This window comes from Protopterus annectens, chromosome 4.part0, assembly GCF_019279795.1.
Source record: "Protopterus annectens isolate FY-2018-M chromosome 4.part0, PAN1.0, whole genome shotgun sequence".
Lineage (NCBI taxonomy): Eukaryota > Metazoa > Chordata > Ceratodontiformes > Protopteridae > Protopterus > Protopterus annectens.
The window spans coordinates 953,443,202-953,470,109 of NC_056733.1; the positions used below are offsets into that span (position 1 = coordinate 953,443,202).

At 42.7% G+C, this 26,908-nt stretch overlaps 1 protein-coding gene across 1 annotated transcript in view; it reads right to left on the minus strand.

Moving 5' to 3' along the window:
* Positions 1-26,908, minus strand: part of LOC122799695 (ankyrin repeat and KH domain-containing protein 1-like) — a gene marked incomplete in the record, with an annotated part of 3,928,199 nt that overhangs the window by 3,535,041 nt on the left and 366,250 nt on the right. Inside the window, 1 exon segment of the mRNA XM_044068930.1 lies at positions 6,847-7,000. Within this exon segment, the coding sequence (XP_043924865.1) occupies positions 6,847-7,000 (154 nt within the window).

Sequence of the window (26,908 nt, forward strand, 5' to 3'; positions counted from 1 at the left end):
TATCCTCCATTTTCTTTATCACCTCTTCAGCCTTAGATCCAAACAAAACATTATGCTGAACAGGAGCATCTAGTAACTTTGCTTTCACTTGATCAGGTAAGTTTTGTTCCTTTACCCAAGCATGCCTTCTAATGACTGTGCCAGAGGCAGCTGCCCTGCAAGAAGCCTCCAAGGCATCAAAACCACAGTGTAAACCATGCTTCCCCACTTGTTCAGTGGCATGCATCAAATCATGTAATTCCTTATTATCTGCACATGCAGAAATGGTACCCAGCTTTTGTTTCATAACAGACAGCAGAAATTGCTGATAATTAGCATATGAAATTGACAATTTAAAGCCCTAATAGATAAAGTAGCAGACGTGTACATTTTTTTGCCCCATCTCTCCAAAGCTCTAGAATCCTTATCTGTCGGAATAGGGTGTTTAGCAGAAGCGGCCTTAACCCCCCTTAGGACCCTGAGAAATGGTTTCCGGATTAGCAGTAGGATTTTTGTAAAGGAACTGGTGGGAGTCAGGGACCCTGTAATATCTGTCGGGCTTAGCAGGGGCTGGAGGAAAGGAGTCAGGAGTTAAATTAGCCTCAGAAAAGGCATCATCCACAATATCTAAAATAGGAGGAATAGCCAGGGGTCTGTGCTGGGGAAGAAGGAAATCCCCAAGCCTTCTCTTAGATTCAGAGTACTCCCGTCTTTCCCAGTTAAAAAATGTTCCCTCGTGTCATGTAAAGTTTCCCAAAAAAAGAAATCCTCTGGGGGAGAGGCTGAAGGAATGGATTCCTCAGCATCAGAATCCTCAAAAGGAGGGAAAGTATATTCCTGTTCAGAGGAAGACACTGAAGAAACAGATGCCTGATCAGAAGATTCATAATCCAACTCTTGCCTTGGCCTTTTGTCTGGAAGGGGATGTGAACCCCTAATCATGGTTAGTAAGCCCTCCACCATTTTAAGTAGCTGTTTGAGATTTGGGTCCCGGATCAGAACAGACCTGGGCTGGTGTCTTAGATTTAGGAGTCTTTGCCTTTCTTTGGCTTTGCCTTTATCAGAAGCTGTGTAGGCCTGAAAACCCCCTCGGAACCCAGTACCTGCACAGCAGCTCTGGACCCATCCGAGGGAGCATTGTCCAAAGGTCCTGCAACTGGAGTGCTCAAAGGCCTAGTTGGCTCCTCGTGGGAGTCCATTTTGGCAATCTGTTCTGAAATGGCCGACGACAGGGGCTGTGAAAGCGCCTCACTGACTGACAAACCTGTAGCTGGCTCTGTTTGTAAAATGTAGTCCGATTTGGACCTCGGAGGCCTGTCCTTATCCTTGCGTCGTTTGTGAACTCCGGTAGTATTAAAATCGCCTACCAAAGTAGTGAAAAACAAAATCGTATCTTCGCTTAATCGTATGTTGGTTAAATCTAGCACAAGCTACGTCATGGTCAGGGCCTAAACAAGGAATACAGTAAGAATGGAAATCCTTATGAGGTATTTGCTTCCCACAAGAAATGCAATTAACTTTTTCTGACATCGGACTGGAGCAAGAAAAAAGTTTCCCCAACGGGGTACTTGGCTTTGAGAAGATGCAAGTCTTCGGACTGAAGCACGAGAAAATATCAGGAGTCAGCCGACCAGCACTTGCGAACTGCTTTCACCGCACGGCAAGAAAGACTGGAGAACATGGCATCGCCTGGCAGCTTTGTACTCCTAGCGCACTGACGTAAAGGAGCATGACTGAACAGCAGACGCCGGACCCAGACTTTGGGATTCTAGCTGACCAAGGACTGCCTGCCGGCAGGGAGAACCCTACAGTGATGACTGTAACAGTGAAACATGATTAACATCTTCCCACATATGACGAAATCTTAGAAAACCCCTCAATCAAATTTCCATTTGTGAAAATTTGCCCTGGTCCTGCTCAGCTTGTTGGCAGACAATTTTGCACTGAAAGTAGGATGCCTGTAGCATAACACTGCTATGAAGCTATATCCCAAGCAAACAATGCTAGTCTAAAAAAAGGTGTTCTGACCTGGTTACCCCTTGCTTACTAGTACACCACATGACTGTGGTACTTTAACTAGTTGAAAATGTCCTGACAAAAGATGGTTCAGAAACTTAAGTGCCCTGAGCAGGACAAGCATCTCCTAAATATTTACATGCTTTTGCCTGTCCTTGACATCTTAGAGAGAAACACCTTCCCAAATGCACTCTGGGCTCCAATTTCTAAAAGGGGTGTAACAGCAAGTTTTAAGTTGTGTCCCTATATTGTGTGGGTTACAAGATTTATTATTACTTCAGAGCAGAAGGGATGAATGCCTTCATAATTAGTTAAGGTCTCCTACACTCCACATGTAACGGTCTTTTCTTTTTTAAGACGTCTCTGTCCCCAGAACCTTACATGCACGCAAAACATGAAGATTTCTTAAGTTGATTTATCAGGTTTTGTTTGCTGCATACTTGGTTTTGTGAAAGTATTGCAGGGTAGCGTGAAGATGTATAAACATTGCCATACACACATCCTTCACATGACAGAGAGCAGCCCTCCGTACTGCAGTGCTCATTCTTTGCTTGGGAGAGCATGTTCCCCGGGATGGAAATTTGACCGTTATTCCTCTTGGCAAGTCCTAAACCAGCTGACAGAATAGATGACATTTGACACTAGTCTTGTCCACACTAACATTGCTAGTTTCACGAAACCACTGCAGAGTGTGGCAGGGCCCAAATCTGGCTGCGATAATACGCAAGTACCAAAACACCTTCCCAAACGCACTTTTTCCCCCTAAATGTACTCAAAGTCTGAAGCATCTGTGGTGAAAGGCTTGGAGCAAGGAAGGAGAAGAGATCACCTGGATTTCAGGTAGCTGTTTTTTTCCGCCAAAAGACTTCTCTTCTGACAAACCCCAAGCACTGGGATTTGAGAAGGGGTATTGATGCTGGGACCAAAGATTTCAAACAACACTAACTTTCTCATGTGGAATCTTGCCAGGGGTATCCTGAGAATCACAGATGCCACAACCCAAAATCCTGAGGTAGTCCCTCGCAGTGACCAAAGTCAGATAAGGTGTTTAGTTGACATCACAGAAACAATCCTGTGTTGAGTCAAGAAAGACTTCTTGTCTTGGATGAAGGATCTTACACAACCTGGAATTCCAAAAGCGATTCGACACTTGAAAGATTCTGCAAAGATAAGCAAGTTGTCTAAATAGTCACACATTTTGGACTGTGTTTGGTTTTAGGAGGTTCGAGGCTCCTTTTAGGAACCCCCTTGCCATTTCTTCTTAAATGTCTGTTTACCTGCATTTTATTCAAACTGTTTTTTCTGCTTTAGTGGCAAAGGCTGTTTGCTAACTTTTTGTAACTGGAAGGACAGACTGTAGAACAATTTATTTCATGGTAAAGCTGAAAATAGTGCCCCTTTCCATAGGAAGACTAGCAACAAATGCAGGTAAAAACCAAGTCTTTAAAATCACTTTTTCGCAGGAACACACAGTAAAACGCATTTTAAATACTCTTTGCCATTAGCAACTTCTCCTCCCAAAAATGGTGGTCTTACTTTATACAACTTTTAAACTGACAAGAGAAAATGCTCCTGTTTAAAAAGTGTAATGCAGTGCTGCCACAATGCATTAAAAACACATCTCCTAGCGCTAAAATAACTTTCCTGAAGAGGAAAGTGATAAAACAAACTATTTAGAAAAATGGGGCTTTAGAGAAAGCAGGAATTTGAGCTACTTCTGTATGGTTAGACAGACAGCTATACCATACATGTGATGTACAATGTACCCAACTGAACATTTTAATATGGCTGGTTTTCCTTTAAAGTATGCTTGCCAAGGTCTTAAATAATTTAAGGTGTTGTACAGTACATCTTTGAAATGTATATATTATTTTGACGTAAATTACAGTGTAGCCTGCTTGTTACATCACCTTTTTTTTAACCTATCAAAATGTAAACCCTGGGCTGAACCTGCAAGTGCAGCACATAGATGTGCACTGCACCCCCGTCAGTCAAACGAGTACAGAGCAAGTGGGCCACATAGATGTGCACTGCACCCCAGTCAATAAACTAGTACAGAGCACTGAGTGATCCAAGTCAAATGCTTCAGTAGCGTCCATGAAGACAGCCTCCATGAAACATCCTATACAAACGGCTATTTCGTGTTGACAGAACTGTTATGATCTGTCCAGACCACAATCCATAAGGTTGAGAAAGAATGATTTTACCGTAACTACTTTAAAAAAAAACTTTCCAGTTTTCCCTAGGATAGGATATAAGAATGAATGAATAAATGACGTCCTTTGATATTCAAATGCTCCCCCCTCCCATTAAACGTTGCTTCTTTACGACGCAATGCGAAGTGGAAAAACTGTTCCCTGCAGAGAATCATGAACCAGGGTAATAGAATGACTGCTCCTGGAGAAGAATCTGAGGGAATTTGTTCAGTCACTTAAGTAACGTCATCTTTACTTTTGGGGTGGGGGTATGAGGGGCTGTCAGGGAAGGTGGAGATTTCTTAGAGGGAGGGAACTGATGTGATGGATTCAAATGCAACCTTTTGTTGGAACGGTCCTCTGGAGGCGGGTAATGAGATTCCAGAATTTTTTTGTTGCAGGAGTGTTTTTGAAAGAAGCTGGTCTATATTCTGCCTTTTTGGGGTAGGTTTGTAAGTTAAATGCATAGCTCATTTTCTATGGACAGATGCTTTTTCCAGTTGTACAATGACACAAGTACTTAAATATTTGGAATTCCAAGAAATGCCATTTTTGTTTTTGTAAAAAACTAGTGACGCTGGGAAAAACTTTTTATAGAAGGCTAACTTGTACTTCTGGTATTTGGATCATCTAATGAAAGGATGGTGGACCAGAAGACTAAGTTTGTTCCTTCATGCTGTGTTACTCCCTTTTTAGGGTCTAGGGGCAATTAGGTCAAGGACAGACTACCTTTAGAGTTACTGAGGGAATACATTTGGCAATTGTTTCTAAACAGTACGGCAATTTGTCCTATTTTGTTAGAAATGTCTGATGAATGAGACAATGAGGGAGTTAAGAGGTGAAGTTAAGACCGGTGAGTTGCTTATTCAACTGTGTTAACACAGGAGTATGTCAGTTGGATGGACCAGAGAGAAGTCTCCTGGGTTTCAAACCTGTTTTGTTGTTTGAAGTGCTTCTCTGAATTTTGACAGACCGACAGAGACCGACAGAGACCGACAGAGACCGACAGAGACCGACAGAGACCGACAGAGACCGACAGAGACCGACAGAGACCGACAGAGACCGACAGAGACCGACAGAGACCGACAGAGACCGACAGAGACCGACAGAGACCGACAGAGACCGACAGACCTGGGTGACCAGAGTTAAATTACTAAACCAGGCACCTGTTGAGGGCTGGTGGAGAACAGAGGAACAAGTCTTAACCTCTTTGCCCAAGATGAAGGAAAGCATGCTGCATGTGCTCAGTCAATAAATTTACACTGGAGTCCAGAGATCTCCCAGTACAGGGATCCCCCCCCCCCCTTCCTTTTTGAAATTACTTCTTTTCCAGCGAACAAGTTGGTCGTCACATTCTCACCAGGGAACAAGTGTGTTCAAAGAGTGGCCAAGGAAGGCGCAAGGGCCCAGGATAAAAGGGAAAAAGTAAAACAGGGATGCCAACTAAAAATCCAGAGGGAGGCCTAAACAGGAACCCTCTGGACTGCATAATACCCAACCACAAAGGGCAGAACCCAACCCCCCCCCCCCCCCAGCACAGTGTGTAAAGCAATAAACTATTTTTCTGTAAATGGATAAAAAAGAAAGGTCTCAGACCTATGCCCACACTCAAGTAGACAAAGGTAATTTTTCTTAAATAAATGCAGCCGGAGGTAATCAGGACCCAAACAAAACGTATTTATCAGTAAAAAGGAAGTGCACAGTGGAGGACAAGATCCAAATGTAGCCTAAGAAAGTTTTACCTGCCAAGCCAGCCATGTACAACAAACAAGTCATAAACAGTTAAAAGACCTTCACAGACTGGGCAAGCATTCCACCTTAAATCATTTTGCTAGTGCCTAGATCCAATCAAGGTCTGGAAAACAAACAGGAAAATACAGAAGGCCAAGAAAACACTTTATAAACATAAAAGTGAAAATTGGTTTTATATGCATACCCATATCAAATGGAGGCTTTGCACCAAAGGACATTAAACTGGAGTGCTTAGTCTGGGAAAACGGTCCTTGTTAAATGGTCATAACACTAGACAGCATTAATCCTGTTACACAGCAGTGACCTCTTAACAGATCCTTTTATTCAACCACAAAGGTTTGTGCAACAAACAGTAAATGGACAAGCACTGCAAGCTATTTACTTATCCTCCGCCAACAGGTGACACTACAAACACACAGCTACAAACCCGTGAAAACAGTGCTATTAAAGCAGAACAAAGGAATGCCCCAAGGAGCAGTAAATTAGTTTTTTGCTCAGTCCATTTGCTTCCAAAAGTCTAAGGACAAGACAATTATGTTGTGGAAGATCAGAGTTAAAACTGTTGATTCTTAGCTACACCTTCAGGAATAACATTTGCTCAGGAGAACAAATAGTACTACATAACCAGCACATTTTAATACAGCAAATGTGATTGGTTTGCTAACATTTTCAATATGCTCAGTACCAAATACAAGTAACTATACAGTAAAAAGACGAGTTACCAAACTGCATGTTTTTACTTTTCAATACTGCTCCATGAAGACAACCAAGACAGAAAATGCACACCCCTCCCATTTTGAAAAGGCAAACTCGCATACCAATAAATCGATTACTTATGCAGTCACAGTAAGATGCATGCAAATCAAGCTGCCAAATGAACAGCAACACAAATTTAAAGGCATACCTGCAGCTTCAAGTAAAGCTTCTAATCTTGCTTGTGTTTCTGGGTCCACAGCTCTTAGATCTGCTCCTTCAGCGGTACTTGACAGAAACAACTCAGAAGCAGTTTTAAGTACTGGATTATCCAGATCCTCCTGGTCGAGTATGAAAGATTCGACCTAAGAACCAAAGCACTTTATATTAATATTTATATTATGTAATCAAAAGAAAATTTTTGAAAAACAAAACGGTCACAAATTAGCACCAAAAGGTACCCTCTTGTGGTGTGCATGTTCGCGTGAGAGAGACCATTTATGGATAAAATTTGCTGACTGCACACAAACAGCAGCACTGTCAGAAGCGAAGCATGCATCTCCTGTTCTCATTTCCAATATCATCTTTAACATCTAAACTAATACTTAAACCAATTTTAACAGGAATACACAGACTGCAAACAAGGTGCAAAACAAATCTAGCTCAATGTGCTGCAAACTTGCCAAGTTTTACTGCCCAATAGCACAGGTTCACGGATGCCACAAAAGTCCTTGACCGTGTAAAGACATAACACTGGAATTAATCCTACGTAACCTGTGAATCCTTACTACAAACTACTTGACCAGTCACTACTGTACAAACATTACAAGTCTTGTGGTCAGACAGCAGCAAGGTACATGACAGCATGGAAAATTGTACTCTAAGATTACCTTCTGCACTCGACCTTCCTTCCTTTACTATCCCCTGGTTACCGGAAGAGCAAGGGTACACCTTCACAACAAAGCCTACAAACAACATACCAATAATTAAATCAGTGAAAGCACTGGAGTGGTTTTCTACCAGTTTCGCAATAAAAGCGTGCTGACATGGTGTTTACTGTCCAGTAACCACCCACAGTCCACTGCCTTCCTAACTACACAATATGAAATGTTATCCTTGTGCAAAAACAAAACCCTGAAGATACTTGTATTTTACCTCCTGAGAGTCTAATCTATAGACTCATGGATATAGCCATTACATAAGGCAGACACATTTAGCAACCTTTTTTTCAATTATGTCAAATCGGTGCTGTGGTAGCGTTGTCGCCTCACAGCAAGACGTCGTCCCGTTCAATTCTCAGCTAAAGTGTCTTCTGTATGGAAGCATACGTGAATGGGGTGTGCCTTCGTTGAAGGTTGTGCGTCAGGGCTGGTAAACCGGTACGCAAAAATCCACTACCAATCATTAGCGGACCAGAGTTCTGCTGTGGCGACCCCTAACCGGGAAAAGCCGAAAGACAAAATTCTTGCTCACAAAAGTCTTAATGGCCCATTTACAAGGAAAGCAGTGGGACAAAAAGCTTTAAGCCTTTAACTACCAGCCTAGTCTGACAGATATGAAAGTACAGTCATGTAGGAACTTGCATAACTGCAGACGTTTTAGTAGGTTCACTGCTGCAGTGTGATAAAACATGGGACTTCTGCCATGAAATGTCTTGTATCCAACCTGGTTTCCATAGCTTTTCCCACTTTGATTTCATGGCAGATCTGACATCCAGGTAGGAGGAAAAGTACAGTTGTGTACACCTACCATAAATGTAGATGTTAGAGTGTCTTCACTGTTGCAGTCATAACTGTAGGGGTGATCCTGCCGGCAGGCAGCCCGAGGTCGGCCAGAATTCCAAAGTCTGGGTCCGGCGTCGGCTGTACCAGCAAGTACCCCGACATCAGAACGCAGAGGTATAAAGCTGACAGCCGACGCCATCTTCTCCAGCCTTTCTTGCCCCAGATGTCAGAAGCCCCCAATAAACAAACCAAAAGGTGTCTAAAAAGGAACACAAATACACCACAAAAGAAGTGGAAGAGAAAACAAGCAAAAATTAGAGGGGACTGGTGGGAGGGAAACACCGACTGCAACAGTGAAGACACTAACATCTACATTTATGGTAGGTGTACACAACTGTACTATGTTCTTAGTGTTTCACTGTTGCAGTCATAACTGTAGGGTAGAATCCCAAAGCTGTGAATGAGGGAGGAGGTTATGCAGAAGGGGCAGCTAGAAGACCCTGCAAAACAGCAGAGGCAAAGCCTGCCCTAGACTTAGAATACAAAGGGAGATTATAGTGCTTAGAGAAAGTATGCACTGAACTCCAAGTGGCAGCTTCCAAAATGTCCTTGGTAGGAACTCCTCTGAGAAAAGCTGCTGAAGTGGCAGCTGCTCTAGTAGAATGACTTCTAACAGTACCTGGAATCTGTTTCCCATAGTGAGAGTAACGAAACCTTATTCTATGAGCAATCCATTTGGAAATGGTTTACAAATAGCCTTACCTAGAGAACTGGAGGCATAAGAGATAAGCAATTGATCGATTTTACCTGGACAAGACTAAAGATTTCAGAAAATCTGTAGTTGCCTGTGTACGTCCAATGAATGTAAGATCCTTTCCCCTTTATTTTGAGGATTTGGAAAAAAGGTAGGAAGGTGAATAGTCTGATTTAGAGCCACTTTAGAAATCACCTTAGGCATAAATGTAGGATTTGTCCTCAAGGAAACTCTGTCTTGGTGGAAGATAATGTATGGTTCCACAGCCATGAGAGCTTGCAACTCTGAAACCCTTCTAGCAGAAGTCAATGCCAATAAGATAGCTGTCTTCCAGGATAAGAACTTGATATCCGAAGCCGCAGCAGGCTCAAAAGGAGGCAAAGTAAGTTTCTCAGACATAATTAAGATCCAAAGCAGGAACAGGAGGAGTTCTGGGAGGTCTTAAATTCTTAGCTCCTCTCAAAAATTGTCTCACCAGCTGGTGAGAGAAAATGGGAGGAATAAAATGAGCCGAGATAGCAGAAGCATGAATTTTGATGGAGGAAAAGGAAAAGCCTTTAAGCAGAAGGTCTGAGAGGTAAAGTAAAATGGAGGAAATATTAGGCAAAAGAGGATCAAAACCTCGATCCTGCATCCAAATACAAAATCTTTTCTATTTTGAAGCATAATATTTTCTAGTGCTAGGCCGCCTAGCTTCTAAAAGAACATCCAAAACTTGTTTGGGAAGAGAAGGAATCAAAGGCCCTTGAAGAGCCAAGCTGCTAGGCAGAGAGTCTTGATTTGAGAGTGTTGCATCTGACCCTGATGCTAGGACAGAAGAGAAGGGATCAGAGGAAGAATCCAAGGAGGTTCCAAGAATAGGTGTTTTAAGGTTGGATACCAAAACTGCCGAGGCCAATTTGGAGCTATCAAAATGATAGTCTTGGGTTTGTCCTGTTTTATTTTCAGTAACACCCGAGGCAGAAGAGGAAGAGGAGGGAAGGCATATCCCGAAAGATTCCTCCAGCTGAATGACAGGGCATCGTTGTGTGGAAGGACCTGGTGCAAAAGAGGCAACTGATGATTGAGATGGGATGCAAACAGATCTGAGGACAACCCCAAACTGCAGTTATCCTGCTGAATAAGTTGGGGTCCAACATCCATTCGTGAGGATCCAAAAGATTTCTGCTTAGGCTGTCTGCTAAGAGGTTCTGATTTCCTGGAATGAACTGAGCTTGAAGATGCAGATTCAGATTTAGAGCCGTGTCCCATAAATTCATGGCTAGTCTGCAAAGGGGGTAAGCCCCCTTGCTTGTTTATGTACCACATGACTGTGGTATTGTCTGTACGAATCAGAAGAGGTCCTGGTTTCAAAAGAGTCGGGAATGCTAGAAGAGCATTTTGGACTGCCAACATTTCCTTCAAGTTGATGTGCCAGAGTAGTTGCTTCTTTGTCCAAGAGCCCTGCTGGCCAATGTCTAGAAAGTGAGCTCCCCAAGCATAATCCGAAGCGTCCGTGGTTATGATCTGAGAAGGTTGAGGCAGACAGAAGGGATTCCCTTCGTTCAAAGCACAAGCCCTGGACCACCAAAGGAGCTTATGTTGGAGGCAGGGAATCAGTGGAATCATTGTGTCTAGACTGTGGCAATGCTGAGACCATACACTCTTTAGGTACCATTGAAGTTCTCATATGAAGCCTTGCATTTGGAATCAACAGGATGCAAGAAGCCATGTAGCCCAAAGCCTGCAGGAATTTCCTTGCAGTGAGCCGAGGTAAAGTTGCCAAGGTTTTGAAAATTGAGGCCAGCTGTAATTGTTTTTCTGGAGTGAGGAAGGCCCTTTGCAAGCTTGTGTTTAGAAGAGCTCCCAAAAAAATCATTTGCTGAGAAGGGATCAAATGTGACTTTTTTGTGTTCACTGAAAATCCGAGTAGTAGAAGACGTTGAACAAAATCCAGATGTTTAAGTAAAAGGTCTTTGCTGTCCACCTGAATAAGGCAGTCGTCCAGATAGGGGCAAATCTGAATCCCCTGGAGTCTGCAATAAGCTACTACTGGAGCCAGACACTTGGTAAAGACTCTGGGCGCAGTAGATAAACCAAAGGGCAGTACAGAGAATTGAAAGTGCCTCGAACCTGTCTTGAATCTGAGGTATTTTCTGCGTTCCTGCCTGATGGGAATGTGTAAGTAGGCTTCCTTTAAGTCCAATGTCACCATCCAAGCATCCTGGGAGAGCATTGGAAGAAGTTGTTGTAGAGTAAGCATCTTGAATTTTGGAATTTCCAGAAAGGTGTTTAATACTGAAAGGTCCAGAATAGGTCTCCATGAGCTTTGTTTTCTTGGGACCAGAAATAGTCTTGAGTAAAAACCTTTTCCCATCTGTGAAAGTGGAACAGGTTCTATGGCTCTCATGGCCAATAGAGCGTCCACTTGATTTAAGGCCTCTGACCATTGATGTTTTGGCAGATCCGGCCAACCAATAGACCTTGGCAGAGTGTGAAAGTGGAATTTGTAACCTCTTAAAATCACGTCCAAAACCCATTTGTCTTGGGTAATAAGAGTCCAATTTTGGTAGAAGAGAGAAAGTTTTCCTCCGAGGGGGGCTTCCAGGAAATGAGGACCTGCAGCCCAACAGAGAGTCATTGGGTCTGCTTCCTTTGTGATTGAGATCAGTCTTCTCCCCTTCTAGGGGATGAAGCAGACAATTGTCTGGACCTGTAAGAGGCCTGAGCCCGACCTCTGGAGCGTCTATATCTTCCCCTTTGAGGCCTGTCAGACGTGGGAAAGGACCAATTTTTGGAGGGCCAATTTCTAGTAAATCTAGGAGGCTGAACTTGTAAGAAATCTTTAACAGTCTGCATAGATTTCGCCTTATCCTCCATCTTTTTAATAACCTCCTCAGCTTTAGATCCAAACAGAACATCATGCTGAACAGGGGCATTAACAATTTAGCCTTAACTTGCTCAGGCAAATTCTGCTCTCGAAGTCAAGCATGTCTCCTGATAACAGCACCAGAGGCTGCGGCCCTACAAGAAGCCTCCAAGGCATCAAAACCACAATGTAAACTATGTTTGCTAACTTGTTCAGTTGCATGCAATACATCCTGTAATTCCTTGTCCTCTGCACATGCAGGAAAGGTAGAAAGTTTTTGTTTTAAAACAGACAAAAGAAATTGCTGATAAACATATGAAACTGGCAATTTAAAGCTCTAATAGAAAGAGTAGCAGAAGTATACACCTTTTTGCCCCATCTGTCCAAGGCACGAGAATCCTTTTCAGAGGGAATAGGATTTTTAGCTGAAGCGGCCTTAGCAGCCTTGGAACCCTGAGAAATAGTTTCAGGATCTGCAGAAGGGTTCTTTAACAAAAATTGATGGGAATCAGGGACTCTATAAAATCTATCCGGCTTAGAAGGAGCAGGCAGCTAAGAGTCAGGATTCAGGTTAGCTTCAGAGAAAGCACCATCCACATCAAGAACAGGAGGAATAGCCAAAGGTCTGTGTTGTGGGAGTAGGAGAAATTCCCTAAGTCTCTTCTTGGAAGCAGAATAATCCTGACCTTCCCAATGAAAATGCTCTCATCTCATGCAAGGTTTCCCCAAAAGAAAAATCTTCAGGGGGAGAAGTAGAGGGAATAGAGTCCTCTGCATCAGAATCCTCATAAGGAGGAAAAGAGTAATCCTGTTCAAAGGAAGAGACTGAAGACACAGAAGCCTGATCAGAGGAATCATAAGGAATATCCTGTCTAGGCCTTTTTTCAGGAGGGGGGTGAGAACCCCTAATCATAGTAAGCAAATCTTCAACCATCCTTAATTGTTTTTGGGTCTTTGGAGCTGAATCCGAAGAAGCTTGAGAAGAAATCCTTGGCTTAACAGGAGTCTTTGACTTTGCCTTTGTCTTTGTAGTAACAGTGATATGAGAAGGCCTGAAAACCCCTTCAGAAGCCGGTACCTGCACAGCAGTTCCGGACCCATCTGAAGGAGCGATGTCCGAAGGTCCTGCAGCAGATAAAATACTGGGCCTAGTTGGCTCCCCATGGGAGTCAGTGTCGGCCATTGGTTCCGAAGTGGCTGACAGGGGCTGCAAAAGTGCCTCACTGACGACAGCCGAACCCGAAGCTGGCTCCGGCTGCATAGAATCCTGTTTGGACCTCGAAGGCCTATCCCTGTCCTTGCGCTTTTTGTGAATTCCGGTTGTCTGTAAAGTATCTGACGACATCCTGTAATTGAACTGTCTACCGAAATAATTCAAGGCCCAATCGTACCTATGCTTAATAGTACAAGAATTAAACCTGGCACAAAACCGACAGCAAGAAACGTCGTGGTCAGGGCCTAAGCAAGGAAGACATTAAGAGTGGAAATCTTTATGAGGTATTTGTTTTCCACACGATATACAATTAACTTTTTCTGACATCGGAGGAGCAAGAAAAAAGTTTCCCCAACGGGGTACTTGGTCCGAAGACTACGACTTCTCTTCTCAAGCCGACAAGCAGAGCACGTTGTCCAGGAATCTGCCAACCAACAACTTGCGAGCTGCTTTCCACCGCACTGCAAGAAAGACTGGAGAAGATGGCGTCGGCTGTCAGCTTTATACCTCTGTGTTCTGACGTCAGGGTACTTGCTGGTACAGCAGACGCCGGACCCAGACTTTGGAATTCTGGCCGACCTCGGGCTGCCTGCCGGCAGGATCACCTTTATAGTTATGACTGCAACAGTGAAACACGAAGAACATCAATCTATGGGTACAAGAGGGATATCCTCCTACAACACTTTACTTTAGTCATGGGGTCTCAGCTGGAATAAAAAAAAAAAAACAACCCATCCAAAAATACACCCCCAACCAAGCAAACCGCAGAAACCGTTAGTACCCAGCATGTTTACATGAAGGAACATGTGGGAGACGGGAAGACGTCACTAGTCTAGCCCTTCTACAGCTGTGAAGAGTTATGACGCATCTGTTCTATAACAGCAGTAGTGCTACCTGCTACACTAGTGAGAGTCTGGAAAGAGTCCCAGAACTTGTGGAACAGTGGACTGCTTTGAAGCAGTTCCTTTTAGATGGCGGTGGGAAACTGTCCTAAATCTGATAAGAATGTCCAGGTTATACTGCAGGAAAGTGTTAAAAGATAACCATTATTGCCTTCCTTAGAGGGGTTAGCACTCAGGTTATCTAGGAAGCAGCTACTTGGTTACTGTAGATCTTGTAGGGGGGGGGGGGGCTCTCATATGCCCCAATAGGGCCTCGTTATGGCAACAGTAAGCCATTTAAAGACAGGCTTGTCCTCCCTCCCTTTTACAACACCTATGAATAAATGGCCCCCATTTCCTTTCAAGGTATAACACCAAAGTCACTTACAAGTTCTCTTGTGGCACTGACTGTTAATAAGCAAAGTTTAAGAGCCTTTGAATGACCAATTTCACAGTTTACTGCAAACTGAGAGCCATCCTAGACACCTTACCCCCAACATAAACATCTTGCAAAAGGTTCCAACATAGACAAATAACTAGTGCCAAAGTCAAACTCAATGCCAAGAAATGCTTATGGCACCATTTGGTAATACTGCTGCCCAGGCAAATGACACAATCTTTAAGACACCCCAAAGAGCTGAAATAAATGGTCCAGAATCTGGAAACACAAGACTACATATGCACATCATAATCTGGCCTTTGACAAAACATGTTGCCAAGGTAGTAAAAAAAAAAAATCATTCTATGTCACCCAACTTATGGGGATGGCATCCAGATCTAAAAAAAACTGTCACTACTGCACCCCTATACCCATAGAGTACAATGACTCCTTCTGCATGTACCTGACCAGACATGCCCACAAAGGGTACTTACCAGAAGAATCCAGGGCATAACCACATGGTCCTATACAGATTGCCTTAAAGTCTTGCCTGCCTCCTAGAGGTTAGAGATCTATCCATGGCATACAAGACATCCTCCGATTCAGCTCTAATGGACCTTTTGCACGTCTGCTAAACAGCATCAGAACCACTACGTCCAAGGATTTAAATTTTGCTTGTGACACAAGACATGATGGTGAGAAATGTGGCAGAGAGGATCCCCAAGCTCTAGAAAGTACAACTGTGTACACTTACCATAAATGTAGATGTTGGAGTATATTCACTGTTGCAGTCATTACATTTAGGTTATCTGCCTGCAGGTAGCCCTCAGCCAGCCTGAATATCAAAGTCTTGGATACCTGCATCGGTTTGCTGTCTTTCCATGATGTCAGGTCGTCAGGGGTATAAAGCATGCAGCCATTACAGTTTTTCTTGCCCCAGATGTCAGGTGCCCCCAAAATGGGAAGCAATTTTATGTAAGGTTACACCTCCAACAAAAAGCAAATACACCGGAAAGTAGAAATACACTAAAGAAGAAAGGTATAGCAAAGACAAGTCAGGGGGCTGGAGGAAGGGTAACCAGTACTGCAACAGTGAAAACACCAACATCTGCATTTATGGCTAGTGTACACAACTGTACTATGTTCTTAGTGTTTCACTGTTGGTCATTACATTTGGATAGCTTCCCAAAGCTAAGGTAGGAAGGAGGCAGTTAGAGAGCATTAGGACCAGCTATTAAGCCCTGCAAGACTGCAGTGGCAAAACCAGCTCTGGATTTAGACAAAATAGGCAAGTAGTATTGCTTGGTGAAGGTATGTACAGAGCTCCAGGTAGTAGCTTCTAAGATGTCCCTGGTAGGGACACCTCGGAGAAAGGCTGTAGAGGTAGATGCAGCTCCGGTGGAAAGTGATTTTATCCCCTGTGGGGTAGGTTTTCCATGGTGTTTATAGCAGAAATGAATGCAATGGCCTAGCCACTTTGAAATGGCCCTTCCCCTCTGCCCCTTCAGCAAAGCCAAACAGCAGTTCAGTTTTTTTTGAGAGGCTTAGTCCTGTCCAAATAAAACCCATTATAGAGTACAATGCCCCTTTTGGTATGTACCTCAAGACATCTACAACTGGAAAGACCACAGAAATACCTCACAAAGAGGATTATTGGCCTCAAACAGATGCCCTATGCAGACAGTCTCAAAAAACTACAGCTTTACTCCATCGCATATCGCCTACTCAGGGGCGATCTCTGCCTAACATACAAAGCTATGTCAAACCCAGAGCTGTTGGACGTGCTCCACTTAAAGAAATCCCAATCCCTCCGAGTTGCACACTCTAGGGACCTTAACCTTGTCACCACAATAAACAGAACATGCTGGAGGGATAGATTCCTCTCCCAGAGACTTCCCATACTCTGGAACAGACTACCTATGTCAAACAGAGCTCATTAGCACTCAAGAAAAATCTTGATGATTGGATGGGAAATTCACCCCGGGGATCACTTCTGTGGCTCTGCTCAACAGGGGCATAGGAAAATAATTTTCTTAGGTGGCGAAAGCCAGGGTACATTTTTTGGCTAGGCTTGTATGGGCCCTAGGGCCGATAGCCTAGTACCTACCTATGAACTCTGACCACAAATGGAAAAATCTTTCACCGACTGTGAAAAAGAAGAAAACAATCAGGGAAACAAGATATCTTTCTTCTCCAGCGCCTCGGTGTTACCACCTTTCAAGAGTATAAACACTTGCATATAAAAAAGCAAACATATATATAGATGAAACAATTAATAAATTCTTCTTAATTATATAATTATTCAATTAAACACCATTAAAAGCTTAAAGCAAACATTTCCAATTTAATTCACTATTAAGACCTACAGGTACCATAGTTTTACATTTCTAAATAAAAATACTTTCTTTATGCAATAAAGTAAAGAATGTGGGAAGAAATAGCCAGGGAATTGTTATGGCTAGGCTTGTATAGGCCCTAGGGCTGATAGCCTAGTACCAACCTATGAACCTATAAACAAAACATGTTCTATTTCCAAATGTTTTCATCACCATATAAAACACTTAACCCTTTCTAAAACAGTTCCTTTTAATAAAGAAACATCACCTTAATGACATGCATTAAAATGTGTTGCAATAGTCTTATTTTCTCTCATGTCCCTAATATGCTCCGTTAATGTGATGCGAAATTCTCTTTGTTTCACCGATGTAATACAGTCCGCATGGACAACTAAGTGCATATCTAACCCCCTTACTTCTGCATGTAAAAACTTCTCTTGGGACAAATTTAATCCCACTGATATTATCAAACGCCCTAACAATGTTTTTGCAAATACTGCACCTGTTACAACACCTAGTACCAAAATTATCTAAAGTTCTCGGCACATTGGCCTGAGGCATCAAAAATCTCCCGTGTACTACCATATCCTTTAGGTTCCTACCCCTTTTATAAGAAAAAAGGGGTTTCCTTGGAAGAATATTTACTAAAGATCTGTTAAAAATTTCCAATAGTACTCTATATCATCCCTAATTTCTTTGCTCTTTACATTAAAAGTGGAAACAAAATTTATTTCCTTGTCCCTCACTTCAGATGTACATTTGGAATAAAAATTATGTCTTTTATTCTGGAAGTTATTCATTACTAAACCCTTTTCTTTCCTCACCCTATTAAGTGCCTGTGTCAACGTATTTGGATCATATCATACCCCCTCTGTAAAAACATATCACATGTTATTTTCCATTCTTTCTCCAAGTTACTAAGAACATTACATAATTTTGAAACTAGTGCCAATTCCCCATAAGGTAGGGCTTCCACAACATGGTTAGGATGGCAACTAGAGGCATGAAGATATTGGTTGCCATCCAAAAACTTCCTATGTATGTTGAAAAAAAAATATTCCCTTGTTCCGTACCTTCTAAAATAAGGTCCAGAAAAATCACCTTGTTACCTTTCTGTAAACCAAAGGACAGACCAAAGGGATTTTTATGTAAATCCAACATAAATTTAACCAATTCTATTCCACCGTCAAATAAAAATTAAATAGTCTATATAACGAAAATAAAACTGTACATTGTTTCATAAACTCTAAATTAAATAAAAATCTTTTTTCAAAATAGGACAAAAAGATTTGCATACATGGGGGCAAAAGCAGCCCCCATTGCCGTCCCTTGTTTTTGCCTATATAATCTCATTAAAATAAAAATAATTTTTTAAACAAAATCAATCATATCCAAAACAAATTTGGTGAAAGGGCTATCCTTCAGAAAAAAATTTTATCACTTCCAAACCATCCTTATGTTTGATGGAAGTATATAAGCTTTTTACATCAACTAAAGCCAATACATGTCTTTATTCCATTTTACAGCAAGAAATTTTATTCAAAAAATCCACACTGTCTTGAATATAAACTGGAGATTTAATAACATAAAGGTAACAAAACCTTATGCAGTACTAGACCGACATTATATAGAAATTACATGCAGAAATAATAGGTCTACCCGGGGGATTGACAGTGTCCTTATGAACCTTCGGCAAAAAGAAAAAAACAGCTATTTCACTTCTTTCATTGAACAATCTTTAACATCCTTTTCCGAAAAAAATCCTAATCTAACACTTCTATCCTACAAAGACCCAAATTCTATTAGGGCCTTATTGAATTTCTTATCACTCCTTTCATAAACCTCATTGTTGTCCAAATGGTCCATACACATCCGATAATACTGCATAACATTCATCACAACAATTGTATTACCCTTATCCAAAGGCTTAATGACAATATCATTCCTACCGCTTAATTCTTTTAAAGCGTACCATTCCCTGGATGTTAAATTATAAGACACCTCATACCTTCTTGACATTATATTAATACAAATATTTTCACATCCAGACCCTATCCTCGAACCAAACTGTATAATACGTTGGTTAATGAAGGGTGGTATAAACTTATTGGATGTAGGGACATAAGAAATATCTATTCTGTCGCACATGTTAATACAGCCATTTGTATCATAATCATTCAAAAATTCTTCACAAGAAAAAACTATCCTCAAGACTCTCATGCAAAAGGAGAATTAGACTCCAAACAAGAATTTTGAAAGCCTTTAAAAAATATTTTAGGTGAACCTTTCTAAGGAATTTAAACATCTTGTTTAACCACATAATCTCTTGGTAAAAAACAGTCTGAACAAATTTAAGCCCTAGGGCTAAAACTGACAATTGCTCCATAGTTAAGGTGCAGTTCGACAAATTCAAAACTAAACTTGGTATATTACAATCACTACTGCTTGAATCTTTTATTAGATTGTTGCCCATACCTTCAATCTTGCTGAAAGTCCGCCTGGTACTTTTAATGTAAAGAGCGAAGAAATTAGGGATATTATAGAGTACTATTGGAAATTTTTAACAGATGACAGATCTTAAGTAAATATTCTTCCAAGAAACCCCTTTTTTCTTATAAAAGGGGTAGGAACCTAAAGGATATGGTAGTACACGGGAGATTTTTGATGCCTCAGGCCAATGTGCCGAGAACTTTAGATAATTTTTGTACTAGGCGTTGTAACAGGTGCAGTATTTGCAAAAACACTGTTAGGACAAATTTAATCCCATTGATATTATCAAACGCCCTAAGAGAAGTTTTTACATGCAGATGTAAGGGGGTTAGATATGCACTTCGTTGTCCATGCGGACTGTACTACATTGGTGAAACAAAAAGAGTATTTCGCATCACATTAACGGAACATATTAGGGACATGAGAAAATAAGACTATAACAACACATTTTAATGCATGTCATGAAGGTGATTCTTTATTAAAAGGAACTGTTTTAGAAAGGGTTAAGTGTTTATATGGTGATGAAAACGTTTGGAAATATAAATTGTATAAAGAATGTATTTTTATTTTGAAATGTAAAACTATGGTACCTATAGGTCTTAATAGTGAATTAAATTGGAAATGTTTGCTTTAAGCTTTTAAATGGTGTTTAATTGAATAATTATATAATTAAGAATTTATTAATTGTTATATATATATATATATATATATATATATATATATATATTTGCTTTTTTATATGCAAGTGTTTATACTCTTGAAAGGTGGTAACACCGAGGCGCTGGAGAAGAAAGATATCTTGTTTCCCTGATCGTTTTCTTCTTTTTCACAGTCTGTGAAAGATTTTTCCATTTGTGGTCAGAGTTGTGTTGTATTTGGGAGAGTCATGTGGAGGAGTTTGTGGTTTTTGTATTTACTGCCAGTGAATTTAGCTTGCCTGGCAGGAATTGAGCTTGTTGGTGCACTTGGTAGCTTAAGGCTGTGTTCCACAGAGCGATGGCTAGTCTGCAGAGGATACGAGGGGGCTCCCCCCTGCTTATGTACCACATAACAGGGATGGTGTCATTCTTTGCCAATAAAATGTCCTGGAAGAACGTGGTCCTTGAAGGCAGTCAAGGAATTCTGTACAACTAACATTTCTTTTTGATTGATATGCAGGTGCATTTGACTCTGGCTCCATTTGCCCTGAATGCACTGCCCTGCCAAGCAAGCGCCCCCCCCCCCATGCATAGTCTGATGAGTCTGTTAGGGTTTGGGGGGTAGAGTGATAGGCAGTCCCTTGTTGTGGAAGTAGGCCTCTGCCCACCCAAGGAACGCTGTCTTTAAACAAGGAATGATAGGAATCCTTGATTCCAGGCCCGGAGAATGTTGACACCATAGGCTTTTTAGTTACCATTGTAGTTTCCTCATATGCAGTCTTGCACATGGAATTAGTAGAATGCAAGAGGCCATTAACCCCAGGGCTTGCAGGATTTACCTTGCAGATAAGCTGGGTCTTTGTGGCCAGTAGTTTGAAGTAGGCTGACAAACTTATTTCTCTGGTGTGAGGTAAGCCATCTGGGAAGATGGGTTCAAGCTTGCTCCCAGGAATACAATTTGTTGGCAGGGTATTAGATGAGATTTCTTTTCATTTATGGTATACCCCAGTGAGGTTAGCAGTTTTACAAATACCAGATTTAGTAGCATGTCCAAGCTTTCTGCCCGAATTAGACAGTCGTCCAGGTATGGGTACATCTGAATAGTTCTTTGCCTGCAAAATGCAATGACTAGAGCTAGGCACTTTGGCTCATCTACTGTGCCCAGGGTATTCGCAAAGGGAAGTGTAAAGAAAGTACAGTTTTGCACCTATCATGAATGCAGATGTCCGATAGGCATGCATCTGCAGTCCTTACAAATGGGTTGTCCTGTCGTCAGGCAGCCCTTCGGTCGGCCGGATTCCAAAGTCTGGGTCTGGCCTCGGCTGGTGTCGCACTTCACCCGACGTCATAGCTGCAGTTCTTCGGGTATAAAGGCATCAGCCGACGCCATTTTCCTCAGTGTTTCTTGCCCCAGATGCCAGGTGCCCTCTAGGAAGGCTAAATTTGGATAAATGCAAAGGGTTCCAAATAGTAGAGAGCAAACAAAAAATAAGCATGTATGTACATATATACAAACAAATACATCATAATAGATTCCCCCAGCTAGCTACAAGATGGGCAAATACCCTAGGAGTACCACAGAGGGGAAGGAGGGTGGGTAATCCTGACTGCAGATGCATGCCTATCGGACATCTACATTTATGGTAGGTACAAAACTGTACTATGTCCTTCAAGGATGCATCTGCAGTCCTTACAAATGGGTAGAATACCATAGCCAAACTGGGGCAGGAGGAGAAAAAAAGATTATGGTGTAGTTAAGATCCCTTGCAAAACAGCAGTGGCAAAACCTGCTCGGGATCTGGAGTATAAAGGTAAATTATAATGCTTGGCAAATGTATGCACGGAGCTCCAAGTAGCAGCCTCTAAAATATCTTTGGTAGCCACTCCTCGTAGAAAAGCTGTGGTAGTGGCTGTAGCCCTTGTAGAGTGAGGCCTGATGTTTTCTGGAGTTTTCTTCCCATGGTAGGAGTAACAAAATCTAATGCAATTTCCTATCCACTTAGAGATTGTCTGTTTTGAAATTGCTTTTCCTTCCATTCCTGTTGCATATGCTACCAGTAGCTGGTCAGTTTTTCTATTGCCCTTGGTCCTGTCCAGGTAGTAACGTAATTGTCTATGTACATCCAAGGTATGCAACAGTCTTTCTCCCCTGTTCTGTGGGTTGGGGAAGAATTTAGGTAGGTGGATAGCTTGGTTTAAAGATACCCTGGAGACCACCTTTGGCATAAAAGTAGGATTTGTTCTCATGGACACTATCTTGATGGAAGATCAGGAAGGGCTGTACTGCTATTAATGCCTGTAGCTCAGATACCCTTCTTGCTGAAGTGATTGCAAGCAGGAAAGCAGTTTTCCATGATAAGTACTGTAATTCTGCTGTTGCTGCTGGTTCGAAAGGAGGGAGTGTCAACTTTTCTAGCACAAAGTTAAAGTCCCATGCTGACAATGGTGGCTTCCTAGGTGGTTTTACATTTTTAATTCCTCTCAGAAACTGCCAGAGCAGGGGATGTGAGAAGACTGGAGGATCCAAGTTGTATTCTGCTGAAATAGCTGATGCATGAATCTTAATGGAAGAATAGGACAGGCCGTTGTGGAAGAGCTCTGCCAAGTATTCCAGGATATTGGCTATGTTTACCAGTGACACATTTTCTCCTTTTGCAGTACTCCAAATGTGATATCTTTTCCATTTTGCTGAATAATTTTTTCTTGTTGAGGGTCTGCGAGCCTCCAAGATAATGTCTTTAACCCTTTGGGATAAACTTGGGTTATTTGGTCTTATGCAATGTTCCAGGCAGTCAGCTGCAGTGTTTTCAGGTTTGGATGCAGGGTGCTGTAGTTGTTCTGTGTTAACAGTAAGGGAACCAGGGGTAGAGGCCATATTTGTTCCCGAGACATGCTCCTCAGTAATGGGTACCAATGTTGTCTTGGCCAGTCTGGAGCTATCACAGAATGATCCTTGGACGTTCCTCTTTGATCTTCAATAGCACCTTGTGCATCAAAGGAAGTGGTGGGAATGCATATGCTGTCAGGTTTTTCCAACTGAAAGATAGGAAGTCCAGTTTCCAAGCAAGTGGGTGGTACGTCCTTGTGCAGAATTTCTTCAGTTGGTGATTGCGTGGGGATGCAAATAAGTCTATTTCTGGCAGTCCCCATTTTCTTGTAATGGTTTTGAATATGTCCGGATGCAGCATCCATTCGTGGGCATCCGTGGTAGTTCTGCTTAGTATGTCTGCTAGTATGTTTTCTTTTCCTGGCACAAAAATTGCTTGTAACTGAATGTTGAAGCTCAGGGCCACATTCCAGAGGTCCATTGCCATCCGGCATAGAGGGTACGAATGTGTGCCTCCCTGTTTGTTGATGTACCACATAACTGTGGTGTTGTCTGTCCTTATCAACAGTTGACCTTGTCGAAGAAATGGTCTGAATGTCTGAATTGCCAGTTTTACTGCCAGCATTTCCTTTTGATTTATGTGTAGGTGCAGCTGGTCTTGAGTCCATAAGCCTTGTATGCACTTGTCCAGCATGTGCGCCCCCCAACCGAGGTCTGAGGCGTCCGTTGCGATGGTCTGGCTTGGTTGAGTGCTGTGGAAGGGCAGTCCTTTGTTTGATTGACAGGCCTGAGCCCACCATTTGAATTCTTGCTTCAGGCATGGGATTATTGGAATTTGGGTTTCTAGGCTGTGCTTGTGCTGAGACCATAAATTCCTTAGGTACCACTGTAACTTTCTCATATGCAGTCTGGCATGTGGAACCAATATTATGCAGGATGCCATGAAACCCAAGGCTTGCAGGACTTTTCTTGCTGTTAGCTGGTTCTGTTTTGTTAATGCTAAGTATAGAGGGAGTTGCTCCTGTTATTCTACTGTTAGGAATGCCATTTGTTTTGATGTGTCCAGCTCTGCACCCAAAAAGGTTAGCCTTTGGGATGGTATCAGCCTTGACTTTTTTATATTGACTGTGTATCCCAGGGCTTGCAGTAGATAAATGACCCTTTTCAAGTCTTCTGCTAGTTTGTTTTTGTTGTCCGCTTGTAACAGGCAGTCGTCCAGGTAAGGGTAGATTTGAATTCCCTGAAGCCTGCAACGAGCAATTACTGATGCCAGGCATTTTGTGAACACTCTGGGCGCAGTAGATAAGCCAAAGGGCAATGCTGAGAATTGATAATGCTCTGATCCTGCAAGAAATCCGAGGTATCTTCTGCAATTTGGTCGTATGGGGACGTGCAGGTATGCCTCCTTGAGATCTAGAGTTACCAGCCAAGACTCCTTGCCCAACATGGGAAGAAGCTGCTGTAGGGTCAGCATTTTGAATTTTGGGACAATGAGGTATGTGTTTAAAGCGGACAGGTAGAGAATAGGTCTCCATTGGTTTTCTTTTCTTGGTACCAGGAACAGCCTGGAGTAAAATCCTTGTCCTTGCTCCATAGATGGTACCTTTTCTACAGCTCTCATCCTTAGTAAGTGAGTTATTTGCTTTAAAGCTTCCGCCTTTTGGTTTAGAGGTAGGTTTGGCATTCCTCTCTTCCATGGAAGTGAAACCTGTAACCTTGGTCTATTGTCTGCAAAATCCACTTGTCTCCTGTGATGTAATGCCAGTTTACTGAAAATAAGGCTAGCTTCCCGCCTAAGGGTGCTTCTAGTTGTTCCCTGGTAGGTGGTGCTAGAGCCAAGTCACTGTGATTGTCCTGTAGTAGTGGTGGTGGCTGTATCTGTGGCTGTACCTCTCTGGTTGTTAGCCTGCCACTGACGTCCCCTGTAGGCACCTCTGGATTGACCCCTGCCTCTTGAGCGCCTATTCCTGCCTCTCTGAGCTCTGGAGGTGTCTGGAAAGGACCAATTCTTGGAGGGCCAATTCCTGCTAAACCTTGGAGGTTGGACCTGTAAGAAATCTTTGACTGTCTGGACAGATTTTGCCTTCTCTTCCATCTTCTTCAGCACCTGTTGTGCAGGAGAGCCAAACAAATTGATCTTGTCCATGGGAGCATCTAGTAGCTTTGATTTAACATGATCTGGTAAGGCCTGCTCTTTTAACCATGCATGTCTTCTGATCACTGTGCCAGTCATGGCTGATCTAAAGGAAGCCTCCAGTGCATCATAGCCGCATTTTAAGGAATGGTTACTGACCTGCTGAATGTTATGTACCATTTCCTGAACAGATTTTTTGTCTAATGGTTCATCAGAGGACAGTTTTTTAGTTAACTGGTCTAACAAATTCTTGATACTGGATCATGTGGAATTGACAGTTAAAGGCCCTAGCTGAAAGAGTAGCAGAAGTGTAAACTTTTTTACCCCATCTCTCTAAGGCCCTGGATTCCCTTTCAGAGGGGAGGGTTTTTTTGGCAGAGATAGTTTCGGGATCTGCAAAAGGAGCCTTGTACAAATGATAATGCGTGTCCGGGACCCTGTAGTACCTATCGGGCTTAGCAGGGGCCGGAGGTAGTGAATCAGGAGCAGTACAAGCATCATTAAATGCATCATCCACAACAGTAAGAACTGGAGGGATGGCTAAAGGCCTATGCTGTGGTAAATGCAGAAAGGTTCTAAGCCTTTTTCTAGAGTCTGAAAAAACCTGGCCCTGCCACTGAAATTGTTCCCTCATAGCATGCAAGGTTTGCCCAAAGGAAAATTCCTCAGGCGGAGAGGCAGAAGGAATGGACTCTTCAGCATCAGAGTCTTCATAAGGGGAGAAAGGGCCCTCTGGAGGGTTTGAATTATCTGAATCATCAGAGGAGTCATCTGTAGAAACTGGCTCAGGGGGCTCTGCTCTAGGCCTCTTCTCTGGAGGTGGGTGAGAGGCCCTGTCTGAGTGAGGTTGGGATCCCCGGATCAAAGAAATGAGATCCTCTGCTAGAGTAAGTATTTGTGAACTAGAGCTAGGCCTGTGAGAGGGGGTCTTAGCAGGCACAGTTTTGGCAGATTTAGCTGCTTTAGCCCTGGCAAAGGCCTTAATCGACATGGTTGCAGGTGGCCTAGCAGCTCCACGTGCAGGGGTTGAAATATCCAAGGGGATAGTATCAGATAAATCCTGGGAACCTGCAAGAGCAGGTGGGATTTCAGCAGCCGATTCAACCAGGTTGGATGAGGCCTCAGTAAGAGGTAAGCTTTCGGCTGAAGGAAGAACAGAGAGTTCGGTTTCAGCCGAAACAGAGACACTTGCGGTTGGCTTAACCGCGGTTTCGGCCGAAACCGCGGACCGCGAGTGTCGGTCCTTTTCCTTGCGCTTTTTAGAAATTTGCGTAGTCGGAGGATCCGACGGCATAATGTAAGCAAAAGCGGAGCCAAAAAACTCCTCAGCAAATTCCGACCGACGTCTAAGCGTCAGTCGGTTAAAAGAAGCACAGGCTAGACAAGCTGCTACGTCGTGGTCTGGGCCTAAACAAGGTAAGCAGTAAGAGTGGAAATCTTTATGAGGTATTTGTTTCCCACAAGTTAAACAGTTATTCACTTTTTCTGACATCGGCTGAGGCAAGAAAGAGTCCCCAACGGGGTACTTAGCTTTTTAGAAGTCTTTGGTAGTAGTAGAAGTATTCGGTAGTAGTAATCTCTGGTTCTGACCGACCGGCACTTGCGAACAGCTTCTGCTTCGGGCGCCACGCGGCAAGAAAGACTGAGGAAAATGGCGTTGGCTGATGCCTTTATACCCGAAGAACTGCAGCTATGACGTCGGGTGAAGTGCGACACCAGCCGAGGCCAGACCCAGACTTTGGAATCCAGCCGACCGAAGGGCTGCCTGACGACAGGACAACCCATTTGTAAGGGCTGCAGATGCATCCTTTAAGGACATCTGATGGTGCATGTAGCCTGCTCTGAAGCGTACGCATTTCCTGCAAGATTCCCTTACTGGAATTTGCAGGTAAGCTTCCTTTAAGTCCAAGGTTGCCAACCAGGCATCTTTGCCTAACATAGGAAGCAGCTGATGAAGAGTTAGCATTTTGAATTTTGGTATTACCAAAAAGGTGTTTAGAATAGAGAGGTCCAGGATAGGACGCCAGGGGCTGCCTTTTCTGGGTACCA